Source organism: Thermobia domestica, chromosome 2 (assembly GCF_964235325.1).
Source record: "Thermobia domestica chromosome 2, izTheDome1.hap1.1, whole genome shotgun sequence".
Lineage (NCBI taxonomy): Eukaryota > Metazoa > Arthropoda > Insecta > Zygentoma > Lepismatidae > Thermobia > Thermobia domestica.
In genome coordinates, this window is record NC_137455.1 from 110882605 (window position 1) to 110903895 (window position 21291).

Here is a 21291-nt window from a genome sequence, read left to right on the forward strand (position 1 = left end):
CGGGCTGGAAAAGGTTAATATTTACACTTTTGCTTATGTTTTGTGTAATATTTACATAGTATAGATGTCTGACTATAGATGACTGATTAATTTAAAATATAATTACTTGTAAATGTAGTCATGTGTTGTACATATTTAATTCAGTTATAAAAATAATGAATATTCATTATTCGGATAACAAAATGCAAGGAGCAGTGATATAACAACAAGTGTTAATATAATAAATCATTATTACTTGAAAGCATCATTTTTACTAGTAAACATTTGGGAACATGAAAGCTCCGAAGGAAGATTTTCTTTTTGAAGAACGATGAAAACACAGATGTGTCGAGATTTGGTAGCCAACTCATTTATTTAATGTTCAACAAGAGATGTAGAAAGAGGTAATTTGTTTACCCTTATTAACTATATGAAGAGTTGGTAGTGAGAATAAGTTGGCAGGCTGTTGTCTTGTCACCACAGAGTTGCATGCAGACTGTTGTTTTTGCATATTGTAAAGTTGTGCTTATGCAAGTATAGGCAGAGCATGGGTAGAGATGCATTATGCACAGGAACGTTTTTCCCACTACCGAATTTTATTATAAAAATCTCATTATAAATGGTGTAATACAAAACCACTCTCATGTAAATAGTTCACTAATACTGGGTAAAGAGAGGTATACCAAAGCTTAAGTAGCTTAGGGAAGGATCTCCACAGAGCTTCGAGCAAGCTAGATGGAGTGGACTTAAGATCCTTAATGCTCCACGCAAACAGAGGGTGATTTGGAAGCCACCAAGATCTACGCAAGCTGACTGGCTGATGTTAGGAGTCCAACAGAGTTTTGAGCAAACTAAGTGGGCAGGAAAGGAGCACTAGAGCTCCGAAGAAGCTAAAAACTTTGGGTTAGGTAGCTCCTCGAGCTCCAAGCAAGATAGAAGAGCAAAGGTGACCAACCAAAGACTGATATCAAATGTAGTTCTCCAGTTTCAGTATGATGGTGGCACTGGTAGTCCTTCTTCGACACGGTGTCACTGGTGTTCCTGTCATCTGGCTCTGCGGTAGTTCGCACTAGGACACACATGGTTCTGTCTATAAATATAAGCAACGTTTGGCTGTTTGCAAGCAGAACCATGTGCGGGATACTACAATATGCATTCATTGTTCACACTCAGATGTTAGAAAAGACTTACAAAAAGCTACTTTTTTTCAAGTCTTGAAAGAATGTAACTAACTTTCTACGGAACATTCTCTTTAACAACAATAGAAAGGAGTCTATAATTTGTACCCACAAATCACGCTCCGTTCAAAAATCGTTGCAATGTTGCTGTTACTTATCTGTACAAAATTGTAAGTATAGGCATCTGAAGTCATTGTTATCAATGGGAAACAATCAAGTTGATTCAATATGAGGTTTAATCGCGTATAACTCCGTCTATTCTTTTCCAAAAGTCTTTTTTTTTTTTTAATTTTAGAATTAAGATCACCTTGACTGCTACTAATGAGAGGAGCATGTTTGTTTAGTGGAACAGCCTTGTATTTTCGACTGCTTCCGAGATAGTGATAAACTATGAAATCATACAGAACAAAATATGAAATATCAGCTGATGGGTACAGTATTTTTGAGCCACTGTATGAAAACTTTCTGATACGTTTAGGATACTCTTCTACAGAAAAAAAAAAAAAGTTTTATTTTTGCAGAGTATCCCTATACATACCACTGAAGTTTAAGCTATAGCGAACATCTGATATGTCATCTGCTACCTGAATTCGCAGATTCAAGATAACAATAATGAAAACAAGAACAACTGTAAATAGAACTCATATATTTCTCTATTATACAAGTGTGGCAATTTATTAAGGACTTTTCTTTTACACAGTAAGTACTTCGTATAATAAAGTAACATTGTTAGGAATGTTAATCGTAACCTGAAGGAACAAGCTGCTGTAACTGTATAAGACTATATTATACATTGCAATAAGCGTGATTGAACAGTTTGAACAGTAAATGAATACAGAGAAAGAACAACAACAATACGAGTAATCATTTTCTACAATACATAGGTACCAATGATTAAAATATTATATACATCTCAGGTATTTACAATGGCCGAGCAAATGAGAGGCTCAGAGGAAGATAATAGTAAGTGACATTTTTAAACTTTTGAGTAAATTGAAAAAGAATGCTAAACATTCCCGTGCAATGCAGTATACTAAGCAAAGCTCTCCTGCTATGTGCAGGTATATTTCTGAACTTCAACTACCTGCATACTGTTCTGTAATCCGATTCTAACCCATTCCACCCAGTAACACCATTCGATTAAGATTATCTTTTGGCGAGCCGCTCAAATATAATTGAAACGAGAATTTATTTCGATCAATCTTTCATTATTATCATTATTAAAATTCAGTTGGAAGCGGGTTTTCATCGAGGACATTCTGAAGGATGCCTACGATTGGGTCGTTAATCAGGAAATCCACTCCAACACGTACCAAGATCTTCAAGAGTTCCTGCAACTGAAATATAGAGAAAAAAAATTATTCTGAGGGTTAACTTATATATAATAACTTAAGTGTCCACAGTTACACTTAGTGTTAAAAATAATTATATAAAGATATTTATTATATATGGCAGTCGAATCGTCATTTGAACTTTAAAATTGTTCTCACGTTACCTAATATGATTACAGCAACGTACACGCAGATGCATAAATCCGGTATAGACACATGCTATTTGTTCTTCGTGAAACAAGAACCTTGTTATCATATCGCAATATTCATATAAACTTCTCACATGAGGTTTGAAAAGAACACGTTGGGAGCTCATTGGTTCATGCTAAACATCTTAATGTCGTATTTGTATTTTTCCGTAATATGTTGCTCAAGGAGAGTTAAGCTCCCAAAGCCCCCTTGCTTACACCACTGGTTCATATTTTCATATTTTAACTTGCTTTGTTAGAGGCAAGAGTGGCTGAATTGCATCACTTTGCATCTGCTTAAAGAGAAATCTTCTGGGTCCATTTGGTTCAATTTCAGCCCATGTTAGCTGGTGATTGACTAATGTTGTGCACATTGATTTATTGAGGTTATCCAGGGCCGTGTTTACTCATGATTCAACATGGGCCATGACCCAGGACGGCAAGTTTTGGATGTTGCAAAATTTCTAGGATCAGTCTTTTTTCATACCCCAGTTCTGGAAATGTTAGAAAGTCGTTATGCAGCGCATATGGAGATGATGGATATTATTATCCTCGCATCGAAAATCTTTCAAAATATCACTTTCGATTGTAGATGGTCATGATATGAGCGATATTTGCTCCATGACAAAGCTCAAAGGAATTCATAGTACGAAATCGAGTCAACCAACTAACCAACTATCATTTCATTAACTTAAACTAAAATTATAAATTATTTTATTCGTTGTAAATATTTTATTTTCTCAATTTCCACTTAAATATTGATTAATCACTTTACTGTTTCAAATTTTCTATACCGGTGTTTATTGATATTAATAGTGCAATATTTCTTTAATGATCTAGGGCGGCATAAATGTTATATGTGACCCTGGGTTATCTAATTTGCTTCTATAACTCACTGCGCCAATTACGTAACCTTCTTTTTGTTTCATTTATCATATCTCACTTGGTTTTTATGACTTAAAAAGTTATTGAACTTCTAATTTCATTTGAAGCCCTAGCTGAATTCGCAAACTTTTTCGATACTCCATGAGCCTTGAATCGAAGCTGGAAGATAGCTGTAGACCCCGTAAATGAACTAACTCAAAATGCACCTTCGGTGAAGAGTTGATGAACAATATTTAAAACTTGGCTTTCATATGTATTCCTATGGAAAGGAAATGGAAATACTACTACATTATTTTTTCCGAGGAGGGATGAAGAAAAAGAATGAATGGTCTTCCTGAGGTGAAATATCTCAGCGATAAAATAGCCCGCCCCCCCCTCCTACGGTTCTATATAGTTGAGGCTACTCTGGGAAGAATAACCCAGGATAAGATAAGAATAACTTTCACTTCAGCATAGGAACGTGGAACGTAAGAATATACGACGTGCGGATAAACTTGGAAATTTATAAGTAGATATGGATAAATGTGAAGTGAATATAGTGGGCTTGAGGAAAGTGCAATGGTCAACGGTAAAGTGGTGGCATAATTTGAGCTATGCACACGTAGAAGAAATGCACGGGACCAGATGCTTGTCGACTTCTGTACGCAACATGATGTGATGGTGACAAATACATTGTTTAAGAAAGTAGAAACTAAGCTGTACACGTGAAAAAGTCCAGGAAATAAAAAAAAAAAAAAATAACTACCAAATCGTTTATCAAGGAAAGTTTCGGAAATAGCGTACGGAATGTGAAGACACTACCAGAGGCGGGTCTCAATCAGACCTCAATCTTCTGATGGCAGAGGTGCAAACCTGGTTAATGTCAATCAAGAAAAACGGAAGGAAATATCGAACATAAAATTTAGAACGACTAAGAAGTAAGAATGATAATGCAAGAGAAGAGATAGAAGAAGCATAACATTTCTATTAAAGAACAGCAATCAATTGAAAATGATAACAAATCTTTTCTCAACCTTTGATTTCTCTGTGCAATGGACGATATGGTAGGCAGTGTAGAAAATAGCTGAGGAAAAGTTAAGCAGATGCCACTAGATACACTGGCAAGATAGAAATAGCATCGAAAACACCGTGGGTGACTGAAACGACGCTTAAGAAGATGGAGAAACGCAGAAAAGAAATGTTATTGGGTTTATGAGAATTATATTAGAACGAGTTCTTGACGTAAAGGAACAGTTATATTTATACTTTATCGATTGGCGAAAAGCTTTCGACAGAGTCAATTGGACCAAACTTCTAAAAATACTTCAGCAATTCGGGGTCAACTGGACGGGTTGTCGACTTATTCGCAACCTGTATATAGGACACATAATGAAGTTGCGCTTTAATTAAAGGGAAGCTAATAATATGGAGAGTGGAAGGAGTCAGACAAGGATATATTACGTCACCTAATTATTGAACGTTTACAGTGAATACTTACTTAAGAAGACATTAATTGAAGTTGAATATTTCAAGATTATATTTTTAGAAAATCATTTAAAAGATGAAGGATGCGGATGACATGGTTATTATAGATAGAATCGAAAAAGAACTGTAGGAGATGCAGAATAGAATAGTTGACACTGGGAAGTAATATGGAATGAAAATCTGCATTGAAAAGTCTAACGACATAAGGATATCCCGTGAAACTTCGCTCATAGGAATCAGAATAGAGCTTGAAGAAGTTGATCGTTTCAAATACGTGGGATGTCTTTTAAGGAGAGATACTTAGTGTATCAAACAGATCAGGTCAAGAATTACCGTAGCCAAAGAGGTATTCAACAAGAAAAGATCACTCCTAACTAGCAGGCTTAACATTGAAGTAAGGAAGCCGGTCAAGTCCTATAAATAGGGTATGGACGTATGATTCGGTGACTTGGGGTAATGGAAGTTATAGAGAAGAAATATATTTAGTTTCGAAATGTAGTGCTAGAGAAATATGGTAAAGATCAAATTTATGAAGAGAGTAACAAATAAATGTACTTTAAAACGAATAGGAGAGAAGAGGTCGCTTTTAGCTAGCATCCTCTGCAGGAGGGCCAATTGGATTGAACGAGTCTTGTGAAGACATTATCTTCTTCATAACGCCATAGAGTGAAAAATGAAAGGAAAATAAGGAAGGAAGAAGAATACAACTGATCGATGATTTTCAAAATAGATGAAAATATTGGGAATTCAGAGAGGAAACTGAAGGTTGAGAAATATGGAAGAAATATTTTTAGATCTGAACTTACGATGAAACAAGAATTTTAGGAACGATAAAAAAAAATGGATCAAAAGATTGCGATCTTGACCAAGAATTTTAGGAATGATCAAAAAATACATCAAAAGATTGCGATCTTGACAATAATTAGTTTTTGGTCAAGGGCCACAAAATTTTTGAACGGCCCCTAAATTGAGTTTTCGAATTTTCTACGGAATAAGCACATCATACTGAGTTAAGTGATAGCTTGGGTTTGGCTACACCGCACGTAGTTCTCCGGATATAATGCGTACAAGAAAATTTTTGATTGAAATATATTGTTAGATTTTGGATCAGGAGCCACATAATTTTTGAACGGTCCCTAAATCGAATTTTCGTATTTTCTACGGAATAAATACATCATACTGAGTTAAGTAATAGTTTGGGTTTGGCTACACTGTATATAGTTCTCCAGATGCAAGACGTACAAGAAAATTTTTGATTGAAATATATAGGATCTTTTGATCCAAAAAAGTTCTCTCCTATTAGTCAAAAGACCTATCAAGAGGCAAGGGCGCCGATCCTGGGGGGGCAAGGGGACCCGGTCCCCAAATCTCATGTGGGCCCCCTGATATTGCATTTATGAATATACAATATTTGGTATAATTTGAATGCAATTTGTCTTAAAAATCCTCATATATTCCTTCTGCACCTGGATGTCCCCTTCCCCAAATTTACAGAGAAATCGGCGCCCTTGTCAAGAGACAAAATACCTAATTATAAAATTAATAATGTATTTTCTTTGAAAGAGACATTAATCAAAATATCTAATGTTTAACCTTGTGTTTGGCAGGATACGGAAAGAGATTTTTGAACTTCACTACAATGATTGTCGTTAAAGTTCGAAATCAAGACGATTCTTTTGTCGTAACTCCGTATTTGTATGATACTTATAGATAGACTAAGAATACTTAAAATGTGATTTTTATGTATGCGAGGCGTGTTCAAAATGTATCGAACCTTATTTTTTCCCGGGTAAACCAATGAAGCACAGGAGACTTTCTACAGTGTAGATATAGAGGAAACACTCATGCGTAGTCGTGAATTTTTCCCCGCACGCAGAAAGCATCAGTCGCTGGCAGTCGGCCAACAAGTGAAGATGTGCAGTGAGCGGTCGTCGGATTTCTTTTGTATAAAATGACAGAAAAAGTTGAGCAGAGATATTGAATTAAATTTTGCCAAAAGCTTGGCGATACCCTTAGCGGAAACTATTCAATCGGATAGTGCGTTCAATTTCGAACGAGAATTTGGGCATGAGAAGAATGTCCGCAATATTTTTATTCAGGCTTTCATAGCCAAACACAATATTCCTGTGTGTCGTTGGGCTCCCTACTCACCCGACATGACTTTATGTGATTTTTGGTTATTTCCTATGCTGACAATGCCACTAAAAAGGGCTCGATTTGAGTCACGAGAAGTCATCATGATGCGGAATGCGACGACACGGTTGCTCACCATTTGAAAAACTTCGTTCCAGATGTGTCTCCAACAATGGCGGGACCGCTACGAGAAGTGTGTACATTACAAAGGAGACTACTTTGAAGGGAATTGGTGTTTCGGATTTTCAAATCAATAAATGAATTTTTGCCGACCAAAAGTTAGATACTTTTTGAACACACCCCGTATTTTAATTTTAAGTCAAGTTGATTGAGAAAAGGGTGTTTCCAGACTTTAAGACGTCGTTATGCTTCTACCAGTGGCGTATTTATGATTTTGTTTCGGGAGGGGCTTTGCTAACTTCCGGGGGAAGGGGCTTTGCCTGAAAATGTGAAAATTCAGCAAGATATTTCATATACTTTACTATAGTAAGTAAGATTTGGGGGGGGCTTAATCCCGGAAGCCCCCCCTAAATACGCCACTGGCTTCTACAATTAGCTATCGCAGCTTTTAATAATCTGTACAAACCTTTTGCTATAGTTTCAAATTTGCACGATACGTCAGAGACATTTCGATGAGCAGTGTAGACACAAAAATACTTTTTTTAAAAAAATGATATTCATTTAGATGCAACATTTTTTCTTCGTGAGTGGAGGATCCGCACGTAGAAATGCTACATCACTGATTCTAATCCGAACTTTAAAAATAAGTACAAGTATAATTTTGTATAACGGATATCAGTAGTGGTGTAATTTGGTATAAAAGGCAGTACTCACCTGTGGGACAACAACTTGAGTGATTGAGTTGCCGTTTTCAAAATCTACTTCAACCTGTTCAACATCTTGAGCATGGAAACTTATAACTCTAACCTGCCCTGAGGTCTCGTTGGCACCAAGCTATTGAATAAAACAGTGAATTAATTTTAAAATAGATTTATAATAAGCCGCAACATAATTAAGAACAATATAAATGTAGCAATAAGCAAATTTATAAAGTGTGAATTTATTTGTTATGCATTCTTTCTAATTGCATTACTTTGAGTGTTATATTGATTATGGTTATCATCTTGACTCAAGATCGTGCCCAAGGGGATATTTAAAATCAGATTTCCACTATAATAATAATAATAATAATAATAATAATAATAATAATAATAATAATAATAATAATAATAATAATAATAATAATAATAATAACTCAAATTCGCCTGTATAAAAAGAGCTTGTAGCTCTGATGAGACAGATACATAACAAGCTATCGGCTAACTGGGGACTTCGCCCTCCAGAGCCTCGCATTTGCTCAGTCTATGCTCTCGTACTTCTCATATCCATAACATATCCATAATCTTAAAATAATCAAAATATGGCCATCTTATTTTCACAATTACAATCCCCCCATCCTTTTTCTTCTCTTCTAAGGGAAACATCAATATAACGCTGAAACAAATCTATAGTTATTTTACATAGGTTTGTTAAAAAGTAGTGACAATAGTTTCCTCTAGTCAGAGGGTTGTCTCAGCACTATAGGAATTCCTCATGATTGACATTCTAAATTATATTATAATGTGGAAACGTCATTTCATGACTTTGACAAGTCGGTACGGATTAACATTTTCGTAGGGAACTGCTATTTCACTAATGCTATACCTATTTTTGCTGCTGCCGTTATAAGTGACATCAAAGTGCATTGTGCCGGAGACGTAAAATTAAAATAACAAAGATATGCACTACTTGGAAGGGTTTCAGGATGCGCTGTACATTCTCTATACTTATGAGCCCACTTCTGACAGTTTACACTTGTACACTGGTGGAAACGAATTTAAGAATGCTCAGTAGAAATTCACGATCTGGCCGCAAATTTGAACTCAGAAAGAAGATAGTGTTAGGTTTGAATGATCTCAAGATAGTGTTATTGGGACGTTACGGACATGTTATATAGAGGGTGTTGGAAGACAAATAATAGTCACTACAATAGCATGTCAACGGTGAACACAAGTATCTGTCAGGGCAGAAAGATGCTGAATGTCTGTCTGGGAACAATACCACCACCAACGTCTGTATATCTTTGCATAACTAAATATGGGTATTACTGGGACTCAGGCTGAAGATCAAGCACCATCCCATCATATCCCACATATATTCAATAAGGATAAATTCGGGGGACCTAGTGACACAGGATGAAAAACGTTTAGAGAATAGAGCACTGTTGGGTGCGCTGACGATATGGGAACGTACATTGTCTTGCTGAAATATGTCCAGACAAGATTGGAGGAGAGGATTGACATCATGAATACCATATAGGACGCATTATCAAACGCCCCTGAATGAATACCGGAGATGAGCGGGTTATGAAGCTTCTTGACTTCAAACCAGAATATTGGATGTGGGATATGTATGGCTAGTGCGAACACAAGCTTGATTTCTTCACTCACTTTAACTTTTACGGGCAAAGGCACAACATACGGCAGCCATCGTGTGCAAAGCAGAAGCATCTCTTGCTACTCAATACCATCACCCTCCATTCCCTAGTATGAGAAACATATTCATCTTTTTAAAATAAGTAAAATTTTAATAACACTTAATATGTTTACATATATAAATGTTTTCTGCACGTATTCTGACACTTCTTGTATGCTACTAGCTTCCAGTCCCTTCCACCATATTGCTCCAAAACATGGCATAGGCTTTCCGTGCTGAAATGTTTAAGATCATGCTTATGGGGACAATAAAGATTCACAGCACTTGTGCTACTGTCTCTTAACATTTTTGAAACTTTTTACTGATAGTTAAAGATGAGGGCAGATAAGGGTCCACAAACAAATCTTTGTTCATTTTTAGCCAAAGTGTGACAGAGCACTATCTTCTCCGAACCTTTCCTTTATACATTTCAGAATATCCCGTTTTATCTACAGCCATAGCATGGCGATACTAACACATAGAATGCAAGGACAATTTTTATACCAGCTTTCAAGCATGTACACCCAATAGTCTCGGAGATGTGGTTATGAATAAGTCAGTGGATTTACTGTCTTATGTATGCACATTATGTTTGTAGATAGATCATGTTTATTCAACTTTCCCTCGTAAAATACAAGGTTTAATGTAACATCATGAATGTTTTCAATACTTCACGATTCTACAGGGGTATTGTTTTAGTTAAGAAACTACATATTCGCTTTATTTTGATTCTGAAGACTCTAAAATGTACTTACTTGCAAAGTCAAAACGACTTGATCAGCTTCAGCGAGAATTAATGTATTTAAAAGATCAACTCCTTCAAAATCTGCACGAAGATTGTAATCGGCTGTAAGATTGTTGATAATGAGGGTAGTCGTGAGGAGAGTGGAACCATCGGCTGCTTCACTGACAGTAACTTCTCCATTCCTTTGAACACTCTCCAAATCATTCACCGTTCCATTCTCCACAGCAACACGTATATGAATGGGGACATCAGCAATTTCATCGCTAAGCAAAGAGATTAAATATAATAATAATAATGAATTCGTACTTATGGAAGAGAAAAGTTTATAGGATACAGTATCTTAGCTGAAAATATGATAATCAATTTGTAATTTTACATACTACATACTTCATTCCATCTTTTCATAATATCTTTGTTATGGTTTATTGCCACTTAAACTTCCTTGTTCCACCACTAAGGTTGTTCCTTTGTGATGGCCTTTTACTGGTGTTTTACCCTACGACTTTTTTTTTTTACAACTTCCATCATTGCTACACGTCTTCTACATTTCTTACGAAGTCCAAGTTCCAACTTTGATGGCCCATAGTTCAAAAACCACTGCCCTGCATAATATCTCATATGAGTAAGTACTATAAGATCGTCAAACACTACTAGCATTCAAAGTCAAGACTTCATGAGTTTAATTGGTCTCGTAAGATATGTATATCATTCATTTATATATATATATATATATATATATATATATAATTAATTTTGTAATTTCATTTAATAAGTAATTCTTAGCATATGAGAGCCACAGGACATAAATAATGTATAGTTTCATGTTTTGATTTTAAATATTAGTGATACCCATTCTGTGTATATTTAAGTGTTATACTCACTCTACGCCAATTGAGCCTGGGGGAAGAGGAAGATGATCGTAACCATTGTTTCTAAGTTCTTCATCTAGTTGGATGATAATGCTGTCTACGTAGCCTTCTGGATCTGCGATAGCTTTAGTACTTCTGCGGACCAGAGGGTGATTCTTAGGCAGCTTAAATTCCAAAGTTCTTGGGTTTGCTAAAGAAAACAAATTTACAATTTGCATTTAAAAAAGTAAAAAGAAGTATTTCAAGAATTACTAAACAAACGATTAAACATTTATGAAGTAAGATAAGAAGTTGAGTATGATCTAGCCATAGTAATATATATAAAAGTCTAAAGCAGCCATTTTTAATTCTATGTTGTGTGACTTCATACGTAGCTGCTTCATGTTTTTATTAAAACCAAGAAACAACGTAAGGAACAGATAGTGTAACTTCAGGTTATCCAAGCATTACTATAGTCCAGAAGGTATAACGTCGTTGGCTTCCCGCGCTTAGACGTGCTCGTCACTGAGGGTGTGGTAAGAGGATAGCCAATCACCACCCTTTAAATTTGCCTAACTTACTTATCGCAAGGTCAGTCAACCTTAATCGTCTACTGCTCTCAGCGTGCCACGAGTAAACCAAGCTGGCAACTCCGCATAAACGTCACTACTACTTTTCGCGGGAAGCCAACGACGCTATACCTTCCGCACTATAGCAGACACATAAAAATTTCAATGACAGAGTGTATGGTCTTTCAGGTACAGTACGACAGACTCATGCCAAAGGTGTCCACTTTGGACTAAACTCACTCAACTTTACGATCACTCAACCTCACACTCACAACATAATTTGACATCACGCTCACAAGATTTGTAACTCACACTCACGTGAAGGTGAGGTCAAGTGAGCGCGAGTTCCATTTGTGAGCGCCGAGCTCATGAGTTCCGGGAACTTTAATGGTTATTAGTAGGGCTACATGGCCGACTTTTCGGAACACTTATTAAACTGCCCCGCTTTCTCCCATTCTAAGCTCTTTCACTGGTTTGCCGCGTGTCTGCTAGGAGCAGAAAATTTTATTCGTGACTTTTATAATGGGCAATTGATACTTCGTGTGTTTCTTTATTTTTGACTATTATATCCTGTTTATAAACAAAGAACAACGCATATCACCAACCTCTTGACTAGAATTGAAACCTGGGACAAATCAATCTTACGATCGCTAGCCGAATGTATTAAACTCCTAAACGATATCTGTTATCTCTGTCTATATGAAGTATGAAGATTTGTATTTATTTCTTTCAAAAACTAATGATAATTTACTTCTACTTATGTCCTTGTTGGAATATCATAATGATTCTGAGCTAGATTCTAAGTAGTCCGTCAATAGTGTAAGAAATGGAATGAGGTGTGAAATAACAATTTCTATTATATTTTGTTTACATCTTTGGATTGCCTAACAATTCGAATGCAATACAGTGAAACTGGCGTTTCTGGGTGTAACAAAACGATTTACCAATCTGCATACAGAATATTAGTTGAACAACTTTGGGAGGAGGACAAAAAAAGAAAAAATATAATCTTACTTCGTCTGGTATTCGTAGATATGCCAAAAAAGTTGGCTTTTTTGGATCGAGTTTATTTCATAAAAAGCCCGTTTTCTTGGGGAAAAACTGAAATGTTCGCTTTTTTTGACATTTTAAAAATAATTTTCTTATTCAACTATCACCTTTGTTTTCCTGTAGTGGATTCTACAGTTAAAAAAGTATCTTTACAATATTTGTTACCTATAAAATTAAGTTCTGTGTTTAGTCCGGGGCTGGGCTGGCTATCTTTGTTGGTTTTCGGGCTGGCATTTCGTAAGTATTGCAACCCAGTATATCATAAAAGTTATGTTGGTTGTCTCACAATCTTGTCAACTTCCTGAAAGTTATACATCTTGCCGTCGTGTTATATGGCTTGCCTAATTCACACTGGCAAACAAGAAATAGTATGATAAATCAAGAAAGAGACACAAAACCCACATTTATTTTTGTACTGAATTTCGCTTATACTCGTTCTCCGTTCGGGGGAAACTTTATTGTGAGCTTTAGATATTCTATTAGAACCCAATGTAAGTTCAGTTTACGAAATTAAAGCCATTCAGCGATTATTATAGTAGATATAGTAGAGTAGAGTAGATATAGTGTAAATTTAACAGTAGTAGAAGTTCATTATTTACAGAATTTACTCTTTCTTTCTGTATATCATGTTAATATATTTGAAATAAGAAATCTGTGTACTTCATTTCTAACCTCTTCACGCTAGAATTTCAACATCCTCAATAAATACTATGTATATAGATAGATATAATTTCCCACATAAAAAGTGTCATTAGCACCCAAAAATGTTGAAGTTTTAGTTTATGGATAAATTTTAAATGATGAGTTTATTTCGCTAAATTTAACTACTACGTACTGAGAACAGTAGTCGCTAACGCCATTAAATTCTCACTAAGTCATTTTGGTCATAAAACATTTCTCCAATGGCTCTACTAACTATTCATTTGAACTAGAAATACCATTGCATCTACAGATTTGCCCTTGAAAAGAGCCGTTGAAAAAATTCGTTATATATATATATATATATATATATATATATATATATATATATGCTCGAGCTCTGGCATCTCTATGTATAGCTTATCGAAAATAGCACGTGTGACGGAAGTGTTTGCTAAATCTGAATATGGTTTAAAACGCACAGAATATGAAGTGTCAATTGAGATTATTTCAGTGTATTATTTCATTGGAGATTAACATGCTGTTAGACTTTCATATGCGTTCTAAATTTGCACGATCTTCTGACAGTAACTCTTACAACATGTTACTCCATATATCACAACTGAATATTCATGTATATACATATGATCTTTTCAAGAAGTCACCGGACACCTCTAACGATGCATGGGATTGGCCCTCCCCGGTACACACATGCCGAGAAGTACGTGGTCTAATGAAAGCAGGCTGCACAATGACCTAGGGATGGCCACATTTTTTCGAAAAATACTTTCTCGAAAAATGGATTTTTCGAAAACGAAAAACGAAAAACGAAAAATTTTTCGAAAAACGAAAAACGAAAAATTTTTCGAAAAACGAAAAACGAAAAATTTTTCGAAAAACGAAAAACGAAAAATTTTTCGGAAAACGAAAAACGAAAAATTTTTCGAAAAACGAAAAACGAAAAATTTTTCGGAAAACGAAAAACGAAAAATTTTTCGAAAAACGAAAAACGAAAAATTTTTCGGAAAACGAAAAACGAAAAATTTTTCGAAAAACGAAAAACGAAAAATTTTTCGGAAAACGAAAAACGAAAAATTTTTCGGAAACGAAAAACGAAAAATTTTTCGGAAAACGAAAAACGAAAAATTTTTCGGAAAACGAAAAACGAAAAAAATCGAAACAGAAGGAGATGGAACACGAAGGGACGAAACGAAACTGATGAGAAATTTGAAGTTGCGAAAGAGCAACATTTCCTTCCCTGCCTGGTTTGATTGAAGTTATAAACATAAGAAAAGAAACGCATCGTTACATACAGATAAGCTTTACTCCCTGACTGAAATTGAATAGTATCTTATTTCGCTGATGCGGCGTGTTCTAATCGTAATAGCTATTTGAGACTGCTTTTAGCTAGCTATCTCGTACTCGCCTTTGTTGATACGGTACGTGGTTTCGTATTCGCTGTGACTGAATATTTTGGTAACAATAAAAGATTGTTGTTTAGAGAAAGGACACGTGTCCTACGATATCAACACTTCTGATATGTTTATTGGCCTAGTGGGAGAAGCATTAGTTCGTTATGAGGAATACCCAACTGAGTTCATTATATCAGTTACCAACGCAGAGCTTGTTTCGAACTATATAAGATAACTGCAAGAAGAGATATTTTCGGGAAGTATTTACAATGGGAAAGTCGAATATATGGGAACATTTCACTCGTGAAAATGATGGTGTTTCTTCAAAATGCAATTACTGTCGAAGTATTATCCACAATCGAAATTCAACGACTGGCTTGTGGTACCATTTAAGATCACGACACGTTGGTGTTATACAGGAAACATCAAGATAGCAGTCACTGGAAGAGATTATTGAGGCCGAGGGTGATCCAGAGATGGAGCCACAAAAGAAACAGAGGTAAGTGATTGTACATTGGTGTCATTTGAATCTTCTAGCCCCCTCCCCGAGTGGGGTAGATAAGATTTATTTAGAGGATACTCGTGTTTGACACTCTTAGAGTAAAAATAAAAAAATAACGTGACACGAACACACTTAGTGGACTATTTATCTTTACAGTCTTGTAACTTTTAGAATAATATAAAAAAAAAGGCTGAAATTTTGTTACTGCATATACTCACTCAGAATTCCGAATCGTTCATCGATTTACAGGTCTGAGTTCGATTTCTAACGCTCTACGAGCATTTACTACTATTTTTGATCATTTAGGGAGGATTGTTCTGATACAGACAATCGACATCCCCTTGCAGTCCGTATTGCTGACTCAAGTGGGAGCCCGTGGCCATCATCATCATTTTCGTCTCCTCATCTCTTTTGTGGAGGGCCAGTGCTCGCACTGACCGACATCTCCGCGAGGACGTATTGCTGCCTCAAGTGAGAGCCACAGTGGGCTTCCTCGATCATCCTCTTCGCCGAAGTCTTTTGCGCCCATTTGGATGGCGTCAGGTGGCCATCCGGGAGTACCACCGCAACCTCCTGGGCCGTCTCTGAACCCCACGTCAGTGGGCCAGGGGACTGACCGAAGGCATCCAACTGCTTCCCAAGGCAAAAATTCTGGTAGATCCCGATCACGCACACCGGACAAACATCACACTTCTTCAACCCAGCCACCGTCTAAGCGTCATCATACTGTTAGTGAATCCGAGCAGTCTGTTTCATCCATGAATCTCGACGACGCTAATGAATTTCCGACTATACTGGATTCTTCCAAACCCCGTCTTCATTCATTCCTGCTTACCAACTTTGATCCCAAATTTGAGAATACCAAGCTGGCTTTTCAACAACTCATAAAATATCTACCACGCGCCTCCGTCGCTCAAATTGTTCATACACGCAATGGGATAATCTTCAAGTCATACGATTCATCATTCTTATCCACTGTCCGAAACAAATGCAGTTTCGAAATTTTTGGCAAACATGCTGAAATGAAGCGACTTGAATCAAAGGCGTTTAAACAGGCACCACCTCCACGAAAAACCCCGGCTCTTTCAGTTGTCATTAGGGGGGTGGATCCTTCCCTGACAGACGATGAGATTCAGGAAGAACTCACTCAAGAGGGGCACTCTATACTTAAGTGCATACGTATTAAAAACGACCATGGAGCCACATACATGGTACGAGTCCTTACTAATTCCGAAACCACCATCGATGACTTGCTAGCTTATGGCGCTTTCATTTATAAAAGAAAGCATCGCGTCGAGCCATCAAAATCACCTCCACCTTTACCATTGCGATGCGAGCGCTGTCAAGCGTACAATTCCCACCCGACTTCAAAATGTACGCAACCTAGCAAATGTGGATACTGTAGCGGGGCCCACGATACTAAGGCATGCACCAACTTAGCTAAACCACCTAAATGCTCCACATGTCCAGAGCAGCATCCGACGTATAGTTATCGATGCAAAGCGAAACCTACAGCTGAGCCTCTCAGCCCGGAACTCACGGTTCCTTTGCGACCTGTTTTACCGCCAACTCAGCAAGCACTACCACCACCTGCTATCGACGAACCTATTACTCTCCAACAATTACTATCTTTTTTCACTATCGCAATGCAAAACATTCATCCTTTTCTTCGACAACACATTCTCGGGGTGGTCAATCACTCTGCTCGCCTGATCTTTAAATGTTCCTTTCAAGCTACCTACTCTGGTCCACACGTGTATTTTCATGTCACTCCATTCGAAGAACATGCCTCCGCAGAAACTTCCAACCCTTCTACTGCAGCGTAATCATGGGTATTTCGCTCTTATTTGTTAATATTCGATCCATCGCTACTCATTATACTCTTTTCGAACAGCTTCTCTTAGAAGAATCTATCCAAGCCTTCCTCATTAACGAAACTCACCTCACACCAGCTATGTCTTTTAAAATACCTAGATATACATTACTACGTTGTGATTCTACAGTAGCTGCACGCCGAGCAAATGGGGGAGTGGCTGTTGGCTTTCATTCTTCCATTAGTCATCGCCAATACCACCCTGCCTTATATAACATACCGGAGCACCTCATTATCACCCTCTATTTTCACTCCCTTTATGTCACTATAGCCACCATATATGTGCGCCCTGGACACCCAATCCCCCTCTCCTTTTTTCAGTATATCTCTAATAACTTTAAATATTATATCATTATGGCAGATATTAATATTCATAGCCGTTCAGATAACCAGAAACAACGTTTCCTTAACTTCATCACCAGTCATACCACAGGCCATATCTTTGACATACCAAAACCTACCCGACCTATCACTGAAACCACACCAGACGTAGTGATTTCATCTGTCAATCTTTCCCAACGATGTACTCTCGAGGTACTAGATTCCATTGGTAGCGATCATCTACCCATCAAACTTCACATTGATCAACCACAGCCTCATAGTCCTCGAACCTTACCAGAATCTCGGCGTGTCCCACGTTTTGACCAAGCAAAATGGGAACATTATCGCTCAACAATCACTGCCGATTTAGCCAATCTTGAGCCGCCTACCACAGAAGATGCTCTGTATAATTGCATTTCTGATATCACCTACTCTATCCGTCATGCGTCCGAACTTCATATACCAACCACTGAAATCTCCCGGTTCCAACCACGCCTACCACCAAGTTATCTACCTCTTATACACCGCTCCCGCGCATTTTTCCGAGAGTTTCAGCGCACTGGGAACTTGGAAGCACTGCAGCATCATCGCAAACTCCAGCGCACAGTCCGAAACTATGTTAAGGCATATAAACTCCGGACCTGGGTCAAGACTTGCAACACATTGGCAGAAACTTCGCACCCAACTAAGTACTGGAAACGCTTTAATCTGCTGACGGGCAAGCTTACCAGGACGCCTTATCCATTGCTTATTAATGACTGTCCGCTACAAACAGATGAAGATAAAGCCAACGCTTTTGCCGACCACCTGCAAACTACATTCACTCCTTTTTCACCAGACTTTCCCCGGAGGCATCCCACGGACATCTTGAACCTATCAGCACCTTACTTACAACCGAGTGAAACTCATAGTCTTCCCGACAATAATCCTCTCACCGCTCCTATCTCTACTGACGATATTTCGTCTGTCGTGAATCGCAAGCGTAATACAGCTCCTGGTTTGGATCGGATAACTTATCGCCACATCAAAGAAGCACCATACTGTCTTCTTCTTCTTCTTTCGTATGTCTATACATTTATACTTCGTACCGGCTACTTCCCCTCAGACTGGAAAACATCCTCTACTTTAATGTTTCTGAAACCTAACAAACCTCCAGATTCTGTTGCATCTTACCGTCCAATACAGCTAACCTCCGTATTTAGCAAGATTCTCGAGCGCATCATCGTCGCCAGACTTCATCTCCATCTCTCTACCCATAATTTGCTTCCTGTGCATCAGGCTGGATTTAGACCTAATTTTAGCATCAACGATCAACTGCTCAGACTCTTAAATCTCATTACCAATCATTATAATACTACTCGACCGTCTTGTCTCATCCTTTTCGATCTCGAAAAAGCTTTTGATAAAGTTTGGCATTTAGCTCTTCTGTTCAAACTACACCGCTTCCGACTTCCGCTTTCTTATCTCCGATTCATATTTCACTTTCTTTCTAACCGCCTCTCTTATGTAACCATCAATAGCTCCTTCTCTCATCCGATTTTTATTCACTCTGGTGTACCCCAAGGCTCTGCTCTCTCACCCCTACTATATCTTCTGTTTGTAGCTGACATGCCGGCACTTCCTCTCAATGTGCACACTTTCCAATATGCTGATGACACTGCTTTTCTCTGTACAGCCCGAACCATTCAACAGATTAATTCCTCTCTCAGCATAACAATTGACTCCTTCTTTCGATGGTGCAATAAGTGGCGACTTCACATAAACTCCACTAAGACGCAGGCAATTGTCTTTATTCCACCTCGCAAGCGCTCTCGAGTACAGAAAAATCCGAATCTCCTTAACATCAGTGTCGACGGTACACGAATTCAACCCACTAAACAGGTCACTTACCTCGGTCTCACTATCGACCATCATCTAACTTGGCGCCCACATCTTAAAGAAATCACTCGCAAGGCCTATAATCGTTTAAACCTTCTTAAACGTCTAATAGGTACCACATGGGGATTACAGCCTTCTACAGTACTCAATACCTACAAGGTATTTTTGCGCCCCGTCTTAACATATGGACATCCCGCCTGGGTTAGTGCATTACCTTACTTCTACAACAAATTAAAAGTGCTCGAACGACATGCTTTTCGTGTAGCATACCGAATCAAGCTTCCGAGTCCAACGCAGGAGTTGTATGACCGCATAACGTTTCCTACCCTACTTCATCACATCGAAAAATTAAGGCTCAGGTTCATAACTACCCGCTTTCAGCAACGGCACCCTCTACTTGTGGACACGATGGATATCGATCGCAACTACGATCTGGGTTATAATTTCATCACCTGTCCTTTATCTCTGCTCTTCTCCCTTTATCTCAAAACTCTTCCACCTGATCACCCCGACAATTTTGTCGCATCTGCCTATTCTTCCGATCATCTTCCCCATCATGTTTCACCCACATTTACTGCACTGTAAATCCATTATACTAACAGGGCTTCACATGTCTTCATCACTGTCCAGAGTAGCCCCTGGACAAGAAGATAACCAGCATTCGTCTTTTTAACAAATTGTTTGTGTTTGTCCTGTGAAGTGCACCTCACCATCATCTTTTCCTGCCCTTATGATTATGATCACAAGATCATAATGTCTGATGGATACTATAATAAAATGAAATAAAGTTGAAATATAATAAAGTGTTACTTAAATACATGATGTTCCAGTTCTCCTACATCCCATAGACCAGCTCCAATCTCCTTACTACCCCAATACTTTCAGCACTCACCCCGGATAGAGGGCGTAACCCTCGCAAGGGAGCTAGCCTTCGGCTAGCACTAAAAAAAAAAAAATTGTTACAAACTAAGGATGCTACAGTATCACAAACATCCACAAAGATCCAGGCCCGTGCTGGCTTACTAATGAGGGCGGTGGACAAGTCTACCAAGAGGGCGGTCATACAAACGTGATTACGTTATATATATATATATATATATATATATATATATATATATGTGTGTGTGTGTGTGTGTGTGTGTGTGTCTGTGTCTGTGTCTTTTGGAAGATTTAATTCCTGTCTCCAAGATAAAAAGAAAAGTATAGACCAACCTGGGTGTAGAAATGCCTCGGAGCGATGACCATCCGAAAATTTTCGGAAAAATGTAAAAACAGACATACTCCAGAACAAAATGTCGGATTGAAATTGGGCAAAAGTGAATGTCCATTATTTTTAGTCATAGATTCCATTAGTGTACAATCGGATAAAGTGCAGTGGCGGTGCAAGGGTGGCTCCCAAAGAAACTGGGGGAGCACAGTTGTCTTCAATATTGGGAGACGGGCAGATTTAAGGCTTTTTTTGATGGCGAAGGGGCAGATGAGACTCAGATGAATCTGCTTTCTGAGGTGAACATGTATATTATATATCAGGCGATGTAGATGAAATAGTGGTAAATATCAGTATTACAAATCAGTGCCATGAACTTATTCTGAAATCTGAATACATGCATATTTGTAATTGGTATGCTTCTACTTAGACCGCATTAAATTTTAGGACACTTATTTTATAATAACTTAAATAATGACTTTCCCAAAACTATGAAGAAAGAAAATAAATTATGTATGACGCAAGAATACTATTATTTGAGAAAAATGATGATGATCTCAATAGCATTATAGGAA

The 21291-nt window shown here is 37.7% G+C and overlaps 1 protein-coding gene across 1 annotated transcript in view; it reads right to left on the reverse strand.

Moving 5' to 3' along the window:
• Nucleotides 1–1786: 1786 nt before the first annotated feature.
• The window catches only part of LOC145679714 (uncharacterized), a 43958-nt gene continuing 24453 nt past the window's right edge, over nucleotides 1787–21291 (reverse strand). The window contains exons 2-5 of the mRNA XM_081750281.1: nucleotides 11299–11476; nucleotides 10428–10680; nucleotides 7993–8112; nucleotides 1787–2494 (exon numbers count right to left, since the gene is read on the reverse strand). Coding sequence (XP_081606407.1) covers nucleotides 2378–2494; nucleotides 7993–8112; nucleotides 10428–10680; nucleotides 11299–11476 — 668 coding nt within the window. The 3' untranslated portion in view covers nucleotides 1787–2377. The remainder of the gene's footprint in view (nucleotides 2495–7992; nucleotides 8113–10427; nucleotides 10681–11298; nucleotides 11477–21291) is intronic.